The sequence below is a fragment of the Eimeria necatrix genome, genomic scaffold, assembly GCF_000499385.1.
Source record: "Eimeria necatrix Houghton genomic scaffold, Enh_scaff355, whole genome shotgun sequence".
Taxonomy (NCBI): Eukaryota; Apicomplexa; class Conoidasida; order Eucoccidiorida; family Eimeriidae; genus Eimeria; species Eimeria necatrix.
This window is the reverse complement of record NW_013654060.1, coordinates 5,001-18,725: the sequence shown is the minus strand read 5'-3', so window position 1 is coordinate 18,725 and position 13,725 is coordinate 5,001. Positions and strand designations below refer to the sequence as shown.

General features: G+C 58.7%; 4 protein-coding genes across 4 annotated transcripts in view; 1 reads left to right on the top strand and 3 right to left on the bottom strand.

Moving 5' to 3' along the window:
* Positions 1 to 3: 3 nt before the first annotated feature.
* Positions 4 to 1,143, bottom strand: ENH_00046490 (hypothetical protein, conserved; the record flags this gene model as incomplete). The annotated part of the gene is made up of 1 exon (XM_013581022.1): positions 4 to 1,143. One exon carries the CDS (start codon positions 1,141 to 1,143, stop codon positions 4 to 6), a length of 1,140 nt encoding a protein of 379 aa, XP_013436476.1.
* Positions 1,144 to 1,831: 688 nt separating this feature from the next.
* ENH_00046480 (hypothetical protein) lies at positions 1,832 to 2,053 on the bottom strand (the record flags this gene model as incomplete). The annotated part of the gene is made up of 1 exon (XM_013581021.1): positions 1,832 to 2,053. One exon carries the CDS (start codon positions 2,051 to 2,053, stop codon positions 1,832 to 1,834), a length of 222 nt encoding a protein of 73 aa, XP_013436475.1.
* Positions 2,054 to 5,398: 3,345 nt separating this feature from the next.
* Positions 5,399 to 10,564, top strand: ENH_00046470 (hypothetical protein, conserved; the record flags this gene model as incomplete). Its single annotated transcript, XM_013581020.1, has 5 exons — positions 5,399 to 6,085; positions 6,417 to 7,959; positions 8,339 to 8,850; positions 9,088 to 9,327; positions 9,902 to 10,564. 5 exons carry the CDS (start codon positions 5,399 to 5,401, stop codon positions 10,562 to 10,564), a joined length of 3,645 nt encoding a protein of 1,214 aa, XP_013436474.1.
* A 2,304-nt stretch (positions 10,565 to 12,868) lies between these two features.
* Positions 12,869 to 13,725, bottom strand: part of ENH_00046460 (immunoglobulin-binding protein, putative) — a gene marked incomplete at both ends in the record, with an annotated part of 5,590 nt that continues 4,733 nt past the window's right edge. The window contains 4 exons of the mRNA XM_013581019.1: positions 12,869 to 12,916; positions 13,046 to 13,093; positions 13,207 to 13,273; positions 13,689 to 13,725. The exon at positions 13,689 to 13,725 is cut by the window's right edge and continues 18 nt beyond it. Of these exons, the coding sequence (XP_013436473.1) occupies positions 12,869 to 12,916; positions 13,046 to 13,093; positions 13,207 to 13,273; positions 13,689 to 13,725 (200 nt within the window). The remainder of the gene's footprint in view (positions 12,917 to 13,045; positions 13,094 to 13,206; positions 13,274 to 13,688) is intronic.

The window sequence follows — 13,725 nt, the reverse complement described above, 5'->3', positions numbered from 1 at the left end:
GGCTCAAACCTGCGCAGCAGCAGCAGCAGCAGCAGCAGCGAGTGAAGCATCCAAATTAGCAGCAGCAGCAGCAGCAGCAGCAGCAGCTGCAGCAGCGGCACGAACCTCAGCAGCGTGAGGGCAGCACAGCAAATGAAAAGGCACTATGCAAAGCGGCACCAAGTGAGTGGCTGCTTCTTCTTCTGCTGCTGCTGCTGCTGCAGTTGCTGCTGCTGCTGCAGTTGCTGCTGCTGCTGCTGCTGCTGCTGCTGCCTTACTGGCCGTGAAGATTGTGTGGAGCCTCCCAGCCCTGAGGGCCTCGCGGGAGGCAGTGAAGTGCCGCAGCAGCAGCTGCAGCAGCTTGCTGCCCCAGTTGCTGCTGCTTGCTGCAGCAGCAGCAACACGCCAAGAGAGAAAGACAGCTCCGGCCGTGTACAGCAGCAGCCGGGAAGCAGCAGCAGAGCTGCCCCAGAAGCTCCGCTGCTGCTGCTGCTGCTGCTGCTGCTGCTGCTGCTGCTGCTGCTGCTGCTGCTGAGGGCGCCGCAGCAGCTGCTGCTGCTGCTGCATCGACGAGGGAAACCGCGGCCTCAGCACAGCTTGCCAGTGGCTTGCCACAGACAGCAAACGGCAGCAGCTGCTGCAGCTGCTGCTGCAGCTGCTGCTGCATGCATTTAAAGGAAACACCACCAGGGGGCCCCAGGGGCCCCCCGGGCCCCCGGGGCCCCAGGGGCCCCAGGGGCCCCCACGGCCCTGGGGGCCCCCGGGGCCCCCACAGCCCTGGGGGCCCCCAGGGCCCCGGGGGCCCCCAAGCTGGTGGGGGGGCCCCCCGAAGTGTGGGGCCCCGAGGGAGGCTGGGGGCAGCAGAAAGGGCTGGAAGTGGAGGTGAGAAGAGGGACTAAAGAAGCTGCGGTGGGCCCCACTTTTTGGGAGAAGGAATGGCTGCTGCTGCTGCTGCTGCTGCTGCTGCTGCTGCTGCTGCTGCTGAAGAGTCGGCGGCGGAGGGAATCTGAAGCGGAAGCTGTGCAGGCAACGGGGGCGCAGCAGCAAAGGTTTGGGGCCGCACGAAGCTCGGGGCAGCGCTGCTGCTGCTGCTGCTCTTGCTGCTGCTGCTGCTGCTGCTGCCGACGCTGCTGCACGGGCAGCAAAAGGGAGGGGGGCCCCCATGGGCCCGCAAACTCTCAAGAGGGCCCCCCAGTGCTGCCTGCAGCACCACATTGTGGGGCCCCCTTCAGGTTGCTGCTGTCATGGTTGCGCAGCTGCAGCTGCTGCTCCTGCTGCTGGTCTTCTGCTGCTGTTGCTGCTGCTGCTGCTGCTGCTGCTGCTCCGCTGCTGCAGCAGCAAGATGCACAGCACAGGCGCAGATTATGAACCTGAGGCAGAGGCTCAAAATAAATAATAAACAAAGCTTTGAGATTCAAAAATAAAGGACAGGGAGCATGGCTGTGCTGCTGCTGCTGCTGCTGCTGCTGCTGCTGCTCGTGCAGCAGCAACAGCTCGAGGGGGCCCCCCGGGGGCCCCCGTCCTCCAGGGCCCCTCAAAACCCATTATTTTGTTTAAGTTATTTGCATGCAGTCAAAATACTTTTTTAAAAGTAATGCAGAAGTGGAAGTTGCAGACTGCTGCCTCTTACGGAGTGAAATGCCGGGTGTACATACACCTGAGAGCTGCGGGCTCTTCTGCTGCTGCCAGCAGCAGCAAAAGCTGCTGCCTTCCTTTCTTTTCCGCGTCTTCTTCCCCAATTATCTTTTATAAATGTCTTCCTTTGTTGCTGCCTGAAGCTGCTGCGTTGCTGCGGCTGCTGCTGCCGTTGCTGCTGCTGCTGCTCCTGCTGCTGCTACTCTAGCTGCTGCTGCTACTCCTGCTGCTGCTGCTGCTGCTGCTCATAAGCGAAGGCCCTGGGAGCCTGGGCTGTCTGACTTGAGCTGCTGCTGCGCTGGTCTCCTTTTGCTGCTGCTGCGGCTGCTGCTGCTTCTGGCGCTGCTGCTGCAGCTGCTGCTGCAGCTGCTGCTGCAGCTGCTGCTGCTGCTGCTGCTGCAGCAGCTGCTGCTGGAGTCCTTCTCTCTCCTTTGCCCATTCCAGCTAACCCTGGAAGCTCCTGGGTGCAGCTCAAAGCAGAACTTTTATACATTTTAAATCTTCTTGAACTTGCATTTCCTTTTTGTTCTTTTTTGTTTCTTTTTGTTCTTTTTTGTTTTTTTTCTTTTTTTCTTTTTTTCTTTTTTATTTCTTTATTGTCCTTTTTGTTTGTTTTTGTCTCTTTTTGCTTCCTTTTGTTCACCTCAAAACTCTTTTGGTTTTATTTACTTTTTCTCTTTTCTTCTTTTTTCGTTTTTTTCCTTTTCGTTTTTTTCACTTTTTTATTTTTTGTTTTTTCTCTCTCTGTTTCTTTTTTCTTTCTTTTATTTATTCCTTTTTATTTCTTTTCGTTTCACTTTGTTTCATTTTGTTTCTTATTTCATTTAATTTCTTTTTTCTTTTATTTCTTTATTTCTTTTTATTTCTTTTTATTTCTTCTTTATTTCTTTTTATCTTTTTCATATTTTCTTTTAGCCTGGAGTCTTTCTGGTGGAGATACAGCATCTTTTAAGGAACAAAAGAAGAGATTTAAATTAAAATTTAAAATTAAAATTAAAAATAAATTTCGAAATTTAATTAACATTTAAATTAAAATTTAAAATTAAAATTCAAATTCAAAATTTCGAAATTTAATTAATTAAAAAATGAATTAATTCACTATTAAGGACATTTCTGCTGCTTCCTGAGCCACTGCTGCAGCTCCTCATAGCTGGAAGCAAAAACACAATTTTTAATTTTTATTTATTTGTTTTATTTTATTTTTGTCTCTTTTCCCTGTCAGTTAATCTAGCTGCTGCTGCTGTTTCTGGGGCTGCAGCAGCAGCCCGGAGGGGCCCCCTTGCTGCTGCACTGCCTTTTGGGCCCCTTGCGCTGCTGCTGCTGCTGCTGCTGCTGCTGCTGCTGCTGCTGCTGCTGCTGCTGCTGCTGCTGTTTCTCTGTGGCTTCTTTTGCTGTGTCTGTGGCTGTCTTTCTGTCTCGGCTCTGTCCCTGGGGACATCTCCTGCGCCTGCTGCCTCTGCAGCAGCAGCAGCAGCAGCAGCGAAAGCGGCAGCAGCAGCAGCAGCACTCACAGCGCCTCTAGCAGCAGCAACAGCACAGTGCCGGTAGCAGCAGCAACAGCCGCAAAGGCGCCAGTAGCAGCAGCAACAGCCAGAGCAGCACAGTTCACGCAGCAGCAGCAACAGCAGCAACAGCACCGGCTACAGCAGCAGGAACAGCAGCAGTATTAGCACCAGCGGTAGCAGCACCGGCAGCAGCAGCAGCAGCAGTAGTAGCAGCAGCAGCAGCTACTCCACCTTGGATTAAGACTAGACACTCCTACAGCTACTGTTTGCTGCTGCAGCCTGCAGCAGGAAGCAGGGCTGGGGCAAATGGGGCCCCCTGCTGCAGCAGCAAACCCTTTGCTGCTGCAGCAGCAAAGGGTGGCCGCTGGCTGGCAGCAGCAGAGCCAAGCTCGGGGCGCGCAGGGGGCCCCCCCTTCTGCTGCTGAGGGGGCCCCCCAGCTGCTGCTGGGGGCCCCCCAGCTGCTGCTGGGGGCCCCCCAGCAGGAGGTGGGGCTTCTGCGCAGAATTCGGGGGCCCCCAGTGCAGGCAGAGCAGCAGGAGGGGCAGCAGCAGGCTGCTGCTGCAGCAGCACGCTGCTGCTGCAGCAGAAAGCCGGGGGAGGAGCCAGGGGAGCAGCAAAGGCAGGAGGGGAGGCCCTGGGGGGCCCCCCCGGGGGTTTTGCGAGCGGCGTCGCTCGTGTGGGGCCCCACAGGCACTCTGCAACATTTAATAAATTAATTTGGCAGCTAAAAAGACCAAAAGGGGCTGCGGAAGACAGGGGCTGGGAGCAGTGGGGGCTTGGGGTGTACAGACAGCCCGGGCCGGGGCGTGGGGGCGACGCTCCCCCGAGGGCGAGGCCGCGGGGGCAAGAGGCGCAGCTTTGAGGCTGCTGCTGCGGCTTTTTGTTTTATTTATTTGTCGAAAAGGTTTAATTAATGTTTGCAAGTTCATTTGGAGTCCAAAGAGGCCCTGGGGAGCCCCGGTGACCCCATGTGTGACCAGTGGTGCACCCCCGGACTGCAGCAGCCCAGTGGCAGCACCAGTGGGAGCAGCAGGACACACTGCTGAGCAGCAGGGCCTTTGAAAGCCTTTAGTGTTGCATTTAAGCTGCATTTTGAGGAACAAAGCACAAATGGCATTGCTTGTTCGCCCACTGCAGCGAAGAGAAGCAGCAACAGCAGCAGCAGCAGCAGCGGCAGCAGCAGCAGCAGCATCTCCTGCTGCCAGCAGCAGCACCAGCAGCCCACGCAGCGACACCACCGCAGGCCTCCAACGTCCCTAGGGCTTGGACAGTTTTCTCTGTTTGTTTTTGACGCGCGTCGGGCTCTCAAGGCTGGCCAAGGGGCCCAGCAGCAGCTGCAAAGTAGCAGCAGCAGCAGCAGCAGCAGCAGCAACGAGCCACCCGGCCCCCATCTTCTCTGCTTACGCTCCCCCCCGCCCCCCCCTGGGATCGGCTGGTCCCTTTTGCCTCTAGGGGGGGCCAGGCTGGGCCTTGCATGCAGCAGGGCTCCGGGGCAGCTTGAGTTGCTGCAGGGGAAGCAGCAGCAGCAGCCGCCCCCGCTGCTGCTGCTCTTTTTGCTGCTCCAGCTGCTGCTACAGGGAGCCCTTCGGCCCCCAACTTCTTTTGGAGCAGCAGCAGCAAACTGCAGCAACCACAAAGCGCGGCGCCTGTCCGTCCCACGCAGTTGAGAGTTTGACGCGTGAGTGCTGCTGCTGCTGCTGCTGCTGCTGTTGCTTCCGTTGCTGCTGCTGCTGCTGCTGCTGCTGCTTTTAGTGTGCCTGCTGCTGCTGGTGCCGTGTTGCGCGCTGCCAGGACATGGCGTGTGGCTGTCTGCTGCTCCAGCTCACGGCCTGCGCTGCTTTTTGCTTCCTTGAATTGTTGCTGCCTGTGCTGCTGCTGCTGCTGCTGCTGCTGCGCTTCCACTGCTGCTGCTGCTGCAAGCGCTGCTGTGGGGGCTCGTTTCGGTGCTGCTGTGACCTCCCATGCTGCTTCTGCTGCATCTCCGTCACTGTGCTGCTTCAGTGACTGCAGCAGCTGCTGCACTTGCTTCTGCTGCCTGAGGCGGTGTGTTTGCTGCTGCTGAAGCTGCTGCTGTGGCTGCTGCTGCTGCTCTTGCTGGCACTGCAGTTGCTGCTGCAGAAATTCGTGCTGCAGCTGCTGCTGTGGCTGCTGTGGCTGGTGTTGCTGCAGCCTTTCCAGAGTTGCGGGCGTTCGCGTGGTCGCTGGCGTCGCAGCAGCAGCTGCTGCTGCTGCTGCTGCTGCTGCTGCTGCTGCAGGTGCTTCTGCTGCTTTTATCAAGATGATCCGGAGACTCTCTTCTTCGGAGTTGAAGCTGCTGCCGCTCGGGGAACGAGGCGATCCCCGGGGATCGTTCGATCCCGTGCTGGTCAATCTGCTGTCAATGGGGCTGCATGCAGAAGCAGCAGAAGCAGCAGCAGCAGCAAAGCCCTTTGCCCTGGACTCTCCCCGGGGGGGGGCCAGCGCATGCGGCGACCTCTTGTGCGGTGCGCAGGAGAGGCAGCAGCAGCAGCAGCAGCAGCAGCAGCAGCTGCAGCAGCAGCAGCTGCTGCTGCAGCAGCAGCAGTCGGCAGGCGTGTTTCTGCTGCTGCAGCAGCAGCAGGAACAGCAGACACTCAGGAGACGCTCCACCTGCTCCCACACACTTCATCAGTGGCAGCAGCAGCTGCAGCTGCAGCAGCAGCAGCAGCAGCAGCAGCAGCTTTCCCTGCTGCAGACAGGGGACCCGCAGCACAATGTGTGTCTTCGCCGCCGACACAGCAGCAGAGGCGCTGTGGGCTTTGGGGACTGCGGGCTGCAGCAGCAAAGGGAGGACTTGTTGAGTTGCTCTCCGTACCATGCTGACGCATGCGCAGCAGCAGCAGCAGCAGCTGCTGCTGCTGCAGCAGACGCCACAGACGCAGCAGCAGCAGCTGCTGCTGCTTCTTGCAGTGTGCTGACAATGGAGGACCCTTTTTTCAGTGTAGCAGTAAGTGCAGCTCCCTGGACTTTATTTGCAGCAGCAAAAGTCGGAGGCTGCTGCTGCTAATGCTGCTGCTGATGTTGCTGCCGATGTTGCTGACGCTGTGGCTGCTGCTGCTGCTGCTGCTGCTGCTGCTGATGCCGGTGATGCTGCTAACGCTGCTTCTGGTGCTGGTGCTGCAACCTCTACTCAGCCGCAGCAGAGCTGCTTGTGGTAGTGGTGGTGGTGGCGCTGCTGCTGCTGCTGCTGCTGCTGCCGCTGCTGCTGCTGCTGCTGCTGCTGCTGCGACTGTTGCAGCGTGAGTGGGTTTGCGTTTATGGGCGTGTGGCTGCTGCAGAGCGGAGACAGAGGAGCAGCAGCAGCAGCGCAGGCAATGGCCTCGCTGCGGCCCGAGGAAACAGAAGGAGATGCTGCTGCTGCTGCTGCTTTTTGTTTTAAATCTCCTTCTTCAGATTGTTCCTTGACTTTGACAAATAACAGCACAAACTCTGTTGCTTCGGAGGCCCCTGCTGCGCTGAGTCCCCAGGTCACTTCCAGTTTGTGTGACTTTCCGCTGCAGCTGCAGCAGCAGCTGCAGCAGCAGCAGCAGCTGCTGCAGCAGCAGTTGCTGCTGCAGCAGCAGCAGCTCCAGCAGCTGCAGCCACCCACTTCTGGTAGACAACAGCTACTTCTGCCACTGCAAGAAGACACAACGATCCCGACACAGCAACAACTCGACAGACAGCAGCAAACCATCAGTCTGCTGCCCGATGCAATGATAGACCCAGGGTTGCTGCTGCTGCAGCAGCAGCAAATACTGCAACAGCAGCAGCAACTGCTGTCTGCCGCCAGCATGGAAGTTGAGCAAGACCACTTGTGCGCCGCTGGCTCGCTGCAACAAGAGCAGCAACAAGGAAAGCTGCAGCAGCAGGAGCATCCAGACTGGCTGCTCGGAAACCCTCTTCAGCAGCAACAACACCAACTGCAGCAAGTAGTACTGCAGCAGCAGCAGCAACTGCAGCAGGTGCTGCTTCACCAGCAACAACTGCAGCAGCAACTGGAGCAGCAAGCGCTCCAGCTGCAGCAGCACTCACTTCACGGCCAGCACGTCTCGGGCGTGCACGCTGCTGTGCAGCAGCAGGAGCAGCAGGAGCTGCAGCAGGAGCTGCAGCAGCAAGCTTTTGTGCAGCAGCAGCCCGGCGAGGGGCAGCAAGTGCACGAGGCGAAGCTGGGCGGGGGTGAGCTTCCAGAGCTTCCAGAGGCCTCCTGCGCCTTGGCGCAGCAGCAGCAGCAACAACAGCAACAACAGCCGCAGCAGCAGGAGCAGCAGCAGCAGCAGCAGCAGCCCCAGTTGTGGCTCTCTTCAGCGCAGCCCGAAGTGAGCCCCCTCACGAATGCGCTGCAGCAGCAGCTGCAGGAACAGCAGCAGCTGCAGCAGCAGCAGCTGAGTGGCGACATGCAGCTGGATAAATGTCAAGGAGACATGCAGCTGGAGAAGTGCCACGCTGCGGGACAGCAGCAGCAGCAGGAGCAGCAGCAGCAGCAGCAAGCGCATCCACAGCTGCAGCAGCCGCTGCATTCGCATCCAGTGCGTGAAGTTTCTTCTTCTTTTTCTGAAATGCTTGAGCCTGCAATGCAGCAGCAAACACTGAGGCAGCAGCAGAAGCAGAAGCAGCAGAAGCACAGGCATGCGCGGCATGCGCCGCAGCAGCAACACCGCCATCATCTTCAGCAGCGGCAGCAGCAGCAGCAGCGGAAGCAGCAGCGTAGCTCCGTCGCTCACGGCAGGCCCTCAAGAAAGCTTGGTGAAGCAGCAGCAGCAGCTGCTGCTGCTGCTTCTGGCAGCAACATCATGGGGCCCCTCAGGCGGTCGCTCAGGTCGAAAAGACTCTCTGCGAAAGGTATGTACTGCAGCGGGAGCAGCAGCAACAGCAGCAGCAGCAGCAGCAGCAACAGCAGCAGCAACAGCACGCAGGAAAGAGGGACTCTAGTGTTTCTTCACCTTGACTTAGTGGTTAGATGCGTAGATCAAGACGCGCCGTGCAGTGCTGCTGCTGATGATGCTACTACTACTGCTGCTGCTGCTACTGCTGCTGCTGTCCGTGCTGCTGCTGCTGCTGCTGTGGCTGACTTTTACCTCGCGCTCGCTACTGCTGCTACTGCTGCTACTGCTGCTACTGCTGCTACTGCTGCTACTGCTGCTACTACTGCTACTACCGCTGCTGCTGCTACTGCTGCTACTGCTGCTACTGCTGCTGCTGCTGCCGTGCTGCTGCACAGAAGCTAGTCTGAACTCCTGTGAAGAAGAGGAGGAGTGGCTGCCCCACAAGACTCTTGTTGCAGATACTGTTGCAGCTGCGGCGGCTTCAGGCGTTTCTGGCTTGGGTGCTGCTGCTAGCGTTGAAGGCAGCAAAGACGCAGCAGCAGCTGCAGCAGCAGCAGCAGCAGGTGCACGGACAGAAGCAGCAGCAGCTGCGTCAGACACAGACGACAGGCTTTTGCTGCAGCTCAAGAGCCTCGTGTGTCCTTCAGCTGACCCCAAAACGGCCTCTCCGGTGTCTTCGGCCACACGGGAAGAGCCTTCGCGGGTAGAGCAGCAGCAGCAGCAGCAGCAGGAGCCACTGAGGCAGCTAAAGCAGGAGCAGCGGCAGCAGCAGCAGCAGCAACCGGACGTGCCCGGTGCTGCGCCGGCGTCTAGCAGCGGCCGTAGCAGCTGCGCCGCAGCAGGAGTGAGCAAAAGCAGCAGCAGCAGCAGCAGCAGCAGTTGCAGCACAGCAGCAGCAGCAGTTGCAGTATCCGAAGCAAGAGCGCACTCAAAGTAGCATCACTTTGAAGAGCAGCAAGAGCAGCAGCAGCAGCAGTAGCAGTCACTCTCAAAGCAAGAGCGCACTCCTTTGAGGATCACCCTAGAGAGCAGCCAAAGCAGCAGCAGCAGCAGCAGCAGCAGCAGCAGCAGCAGCAGCAGCAGCAGCAGCAGCAGCAGCAGCAGCAGGCAGGGCGTGCTGCGTGTGCGGGTTTTGCTGCTGCAGCGGCAGCTGCCGGAACTGCGGCGAGGCAGCAAGTGCATCCGGGGGGCCCCCCGCGCCACAGTGCAGCAGCTCTACGGGCAAACTTACGACTTGGAGGCCCTCGCGCTGCAGCTGGACGAAACCCACATTGATGACATTGACCCTGGGGACTTCGACAGAAGTTATTCTCAAGGAAAACGATTTGCTGTTGGCGACTTGGGCCGGAAGCTCCTCCTCGTCGTCGTCAGGGAGAAACTCGAGGTCAGCTGCTCCCGCGCTGCAGCAGCAGCAGCAGCAGCAGCAGCAGCAGCAGCGGCAGCAGCAGCAGCAGCAGCGGCGGCGGCAGCAGCCGCGGCGGCGGCAGCGGCTGGAGGGACCGCTGCTTCCTACTTCTGGGGTTTTAAATGCAAGCAGCAACAGCAGCAGCAGCAGCAGCAGCTGCTGCTGCTGCTGCTGCTGCTGGGCAGGAATTGCACTAGTGAACAGCTGCATGCACTTGTGCTGCAGCCGCTGCAGATGGCTAGCTGCTGCTGCTTTAGCTAGCTGCTGCTGCTACATGTGTCTGTGTGCCTTTGTTATTTTTTGAGGCGCATGAGTCAGTTGTCCTGTTGTGGGGTGTATCCGAGTGTGCTGCTGCTGCAGTGTGCTGCTGCTGCTGCAGTGTGCTGCTGCTGCAGTGTGCTGCTGCTGCAGTGTGCTGCTGCTGCAGCGGGGTGCTGCTGCAGCGGGGTGCTGCTGCAGCGGGGTGCTGCTGCAGCGGGGTGCTGCTGCAGCGGGGGGTGCTGCGGCTGAGTGTCGCTGCTGCTGCGGCGGTGGGGTTGTTGTGCTGCTGCAGGCGGGGGCCTGCGGGCAGCTGAAGTTCTTGACCTTGACAGACCTTTTTCGTTTAGCTTATGAGTTGGGTCTTTGGGAGTTTGCGTTGAAGGTGGCGATGGCCTACAGAGTGGGTTGTTTGCGGATCCCCAAGACAGCGCCTGCGCCGCCCGCAGCAGCAGCAGCAGCAGCAGCAGCAGCAGCAGCGCTCCCGGAAGCGGAAGCAGCAGCAGGCGGGGCGCCAGAAGCAAACACAAGGCCCGACCAAAGCCCAGAGAGTGGCCCCACAGAGGCTCCTGCTGCTTCTTTGCTGCTTCCAGAAGGCGCAGAGCGCAGCAAGGCCTCTGGCGCTGCAGAGGCGCCAGGATTGGCTGCTGGCAGCAGCAGCAGCAGCAGCAGCAGCAGCAGCAGCGGGACCAGAGGCGGCAGCGGCGCGGCAATGCTGCAGGATGGTCCCGAAGCGCAGGTTGTGCTGCAGCGGAGCAGCAAACGAAGGCTGCTCCCGTCCCCCGCTGAGGGAGACAGTAGCAGCAGCAGCAGCACCAGCAGCACGAACAGCAGCAAAAGCAGCAACAGCAGCAGCCGGTCCCGCCCAGCGCATTCTGCAGCTGCGGAGAACACTTCCAGCTGCGACAGAAAGAGCCCCTTGGACTTGCTCAGGTCCGTCGGGGTCCAGGATCAATAGCTAGCTAGGCATCTAGCTAGCTAGCTGCACTGCGTAGCTAGCTAGCCGCAGTAGCTAGCTAGGCAGGAGGTAGCTAGCTGGCAGGCTGGCAGCTGCAGCAGCGACGGAGCAGCAGCAACTTCGCTAGCTAGCTAGCAACACAGCTAGTCGGCCTAGCTATCCAGCTAGCTAGCTGGCAGCCAGCAGACACGCGGCAGAGTGCAGCAGCAAGCAAGCTCTGTAGCAGCCTCAGCTAGCTAAAAAGCTACTTTCATTTGGCCTCGCAGCAGCAGCAGCAGCAGCAGCAGCAGCAGCAGCAAGGCTCTCAAACCCCCCGCTAGGGAGTTGAGGCTTTGAGCAACGACAGCAACGCCTGCAGAAGCAAATCTGCAGGGCCAGAAACAGCAGCAGGAGCTGCAGCAGCAACGGGAGCCACAGCCAAGCAGCAAATGGACTTGAGCAGCAGGGGGCGCTGCAGCAAGCAAAGCAGCAGAAGCCACGGACGGGCTGCAGCAGCAGGAACAGCAGCTGCTGCAGGAGCGACCGCGGTAAGGCTGTGTTGTTTCTTTATGTTTCTGGAGAAAGGCGATTTTGCTGCAGCAGCAGCAGCAGCAGCAGCAGCAGCAGCGCAGGCGGCTCAGAGGGCTCAAGTTGTTTTGATTGGGACAAAAGGTGTGCCCGTTTCCTCTCAGTGCTGCCTCTTCGCTGCATGCATATTTTTAATGTTTTTATTTTTAATTGTTTGATTTTGGCCCGCAAGCAGCAAAGCCGCAGCGGGCTAGGGTGTATGTACACTTGGTGGGCGCGCAGCAAAGACTGCACCGTAGGTGTTGGGGTGTACGTACAGCTCGCGTGTAAGTACACCTCTTTGCGGGCGTGTATCAGTTGAGTATTTCTTTTTAATATTTCCTTCTTCGGGCATTTCGGTTGTTTTCTGGAAAGCTATGCGTCAGGTGTATGTACAGCTGCACTTGGCGACACAAAAACAAAGCAGCAGGGCCGCCGTGAAGAAGACAAGCAACCCTCGAGTGCGCATGCATGCATGCATGCATGCATGCACGCACGCATGCATGCATGCATGCACACATGCATGCGCGCATGCATGCATGCACTCATGCATGCATGCATGCATGCATTCGCGCACGCATGCATGCATGCAGGCACGATGCATCCACGCATGCGTGCGTTCGCGCATGCATGCATGCATGCATGCATGCATGCATGCATGCATGCATGCATGCACCAGCTGTGGGCATGTGGGGTGCACAGGAGTAGGGGAGTTGCTGCCTGCCGAAGGAGAGCAGTAGAGCGTTTAGAATGTGTGCGACTTTGCGCAGCCGCACGCGAAATAAGAATAAATGAGTCTACATAAAACTCGAGTTGCATGCGCAGCAGCGCATGCAACTGGGGCGCGCATGCATGCGCATGCATGCGCATGCATGCGGCCTAGAGTAACTTCGCCACATTTTGCATGCATGCTGCGGAATGCTGTTGCTTTCTTCTGCTTCTTTTTGCCCCTTTCGAGTTAAAATAATGTTCACATCTGGTGCAGTTTTGTCGAAAGGATTTGCGCCGCCTTGCTGCGGGGGAGCAGGCGCTTCGTCGCTGCTGCTGCTGCGCCTGCTGCGGCCGGCGCGCAGCAGCAGCGACTGCTGCTGCTGCTGCTGCTGCTGCAGCAGCGACAGGGTGCCAGTTTAGGTGGGATGTGCGGACTTCAGGCACTTTTGTTTTTCGAGGACCACCCCTGGGCTGACCAGCTGCGGCATTTGCTGCTCAGTGCAAGCAGCAGAAGCAGCAGCAGCAGCAGCAGCAGCAACGGCTACAGCCCGCCGCTGCAGCGTCAGCAGCAGCAGCTGCAGCGAGGCGGGGCTGCTGCTGCAGCCAGCCAAGCGACTGTGCATGCAGTGGCTAGCCTCTGCTGCGTCGCTGCTGAAGTTTAAATTAAACTTCAATAGGCAAAGCAGGTCCTCTATATATGTTTTAACGCAGCGGCGTCAAGGCGGCGGTGCGGCTGCTGCAGCTCTGCTGCTGCAGCTGCTGCTGCTGCTGCAGCAGTTTCCGCGCTGCTGCAGCGCAGCCTGCACTTCTCTAATAGCGCTAGAGTCCCTTTTCCCTACTGAGATCTTCTGTCCCTGCCGCTGAAGTAGCAGACACAGCTGCGACGGACAAGCAGCAGCTGTGGCTCTGCTGCAGCAGCTGTGGCTCTGCTGCAGCAGCTGTGGCTCTGCTGCAGCAGCTGTGGCTCTGCTGCAGCAGCTGTGGCTCTGCTGCAGCAGCAGCAAAGAAGCTCCTGCTCATTACCCTGCAGCAGCTGAAGTTCCCGCTTCAGCCTTTGTTCCACATCTTGTTCCCAGACCCCCTCGGGTTCTCATCCTGCAGCAGCGAGGCAGGCAGCAGCAGCAGTAGCAGCAGCAGCTGCTGCAGCGACTGCAGCAGCAGCAACAGCGGCGACTGCAGCTGCAACAACCGCAGCTAGAAACGACAGCAGCAACGCCTTCTCACCTTCCAATCGTCCCACTTCCTTGCTTCCAGCTCCTCTGCTTCCTCCGCCTGCACAGCAGCAGCAGCAGCAGCGACGGCAGCTGCAGCAAAAGTGGAACGAAGCAGCAGCACAGCAGCAGCAGCAGCCACAGCAGCGGCAGCAACACTCCAGCCTAGCCCACCGCCTGCCGCGCCTCCCCCGTGGGAAACTCCACCACCACTTTCGGCTTCGCTGCTCCAATTTGCTTCCTGAGCCACACAGGAAGCTAGCTGCTGCTGCTGCTGCTGCTGTTGCTGCTGCTGCTGCTGTTGCTGCTGCTGCTGCTGTTGCTGCTGGGGCCACAGCTAACTTTCTGGCCCTGCTAACTAGCTGAAGTTGCTCACGAGTGACGCTGCCGCGCGAGCTCATAGGCACAAGGCCGCCTTGCTAGCTGGCTAGCTAGCTAGCTAGCTAGCTAGCTAGCTAGCTAGTTGGTTAGGTGCAGGGCTAGCTAGTCTGGTGTGTGCGTAGCGGCGAAACGGCTAGCTGCCAGCTAGCTGGCTAGCTAAGCGACTAGCTAGCTGGCTAGCTTGCTGACTAGCTAGCTGGCTAGCTTGCTGACTAGCTAGCTGGGTGGCTAGCTGGCTAGCTAGCTGGCTAGCTAGCTGGCTACTAGGCACTGACGTCTCCATTTCCATCTCAATGTCCGCACACTCCGCGA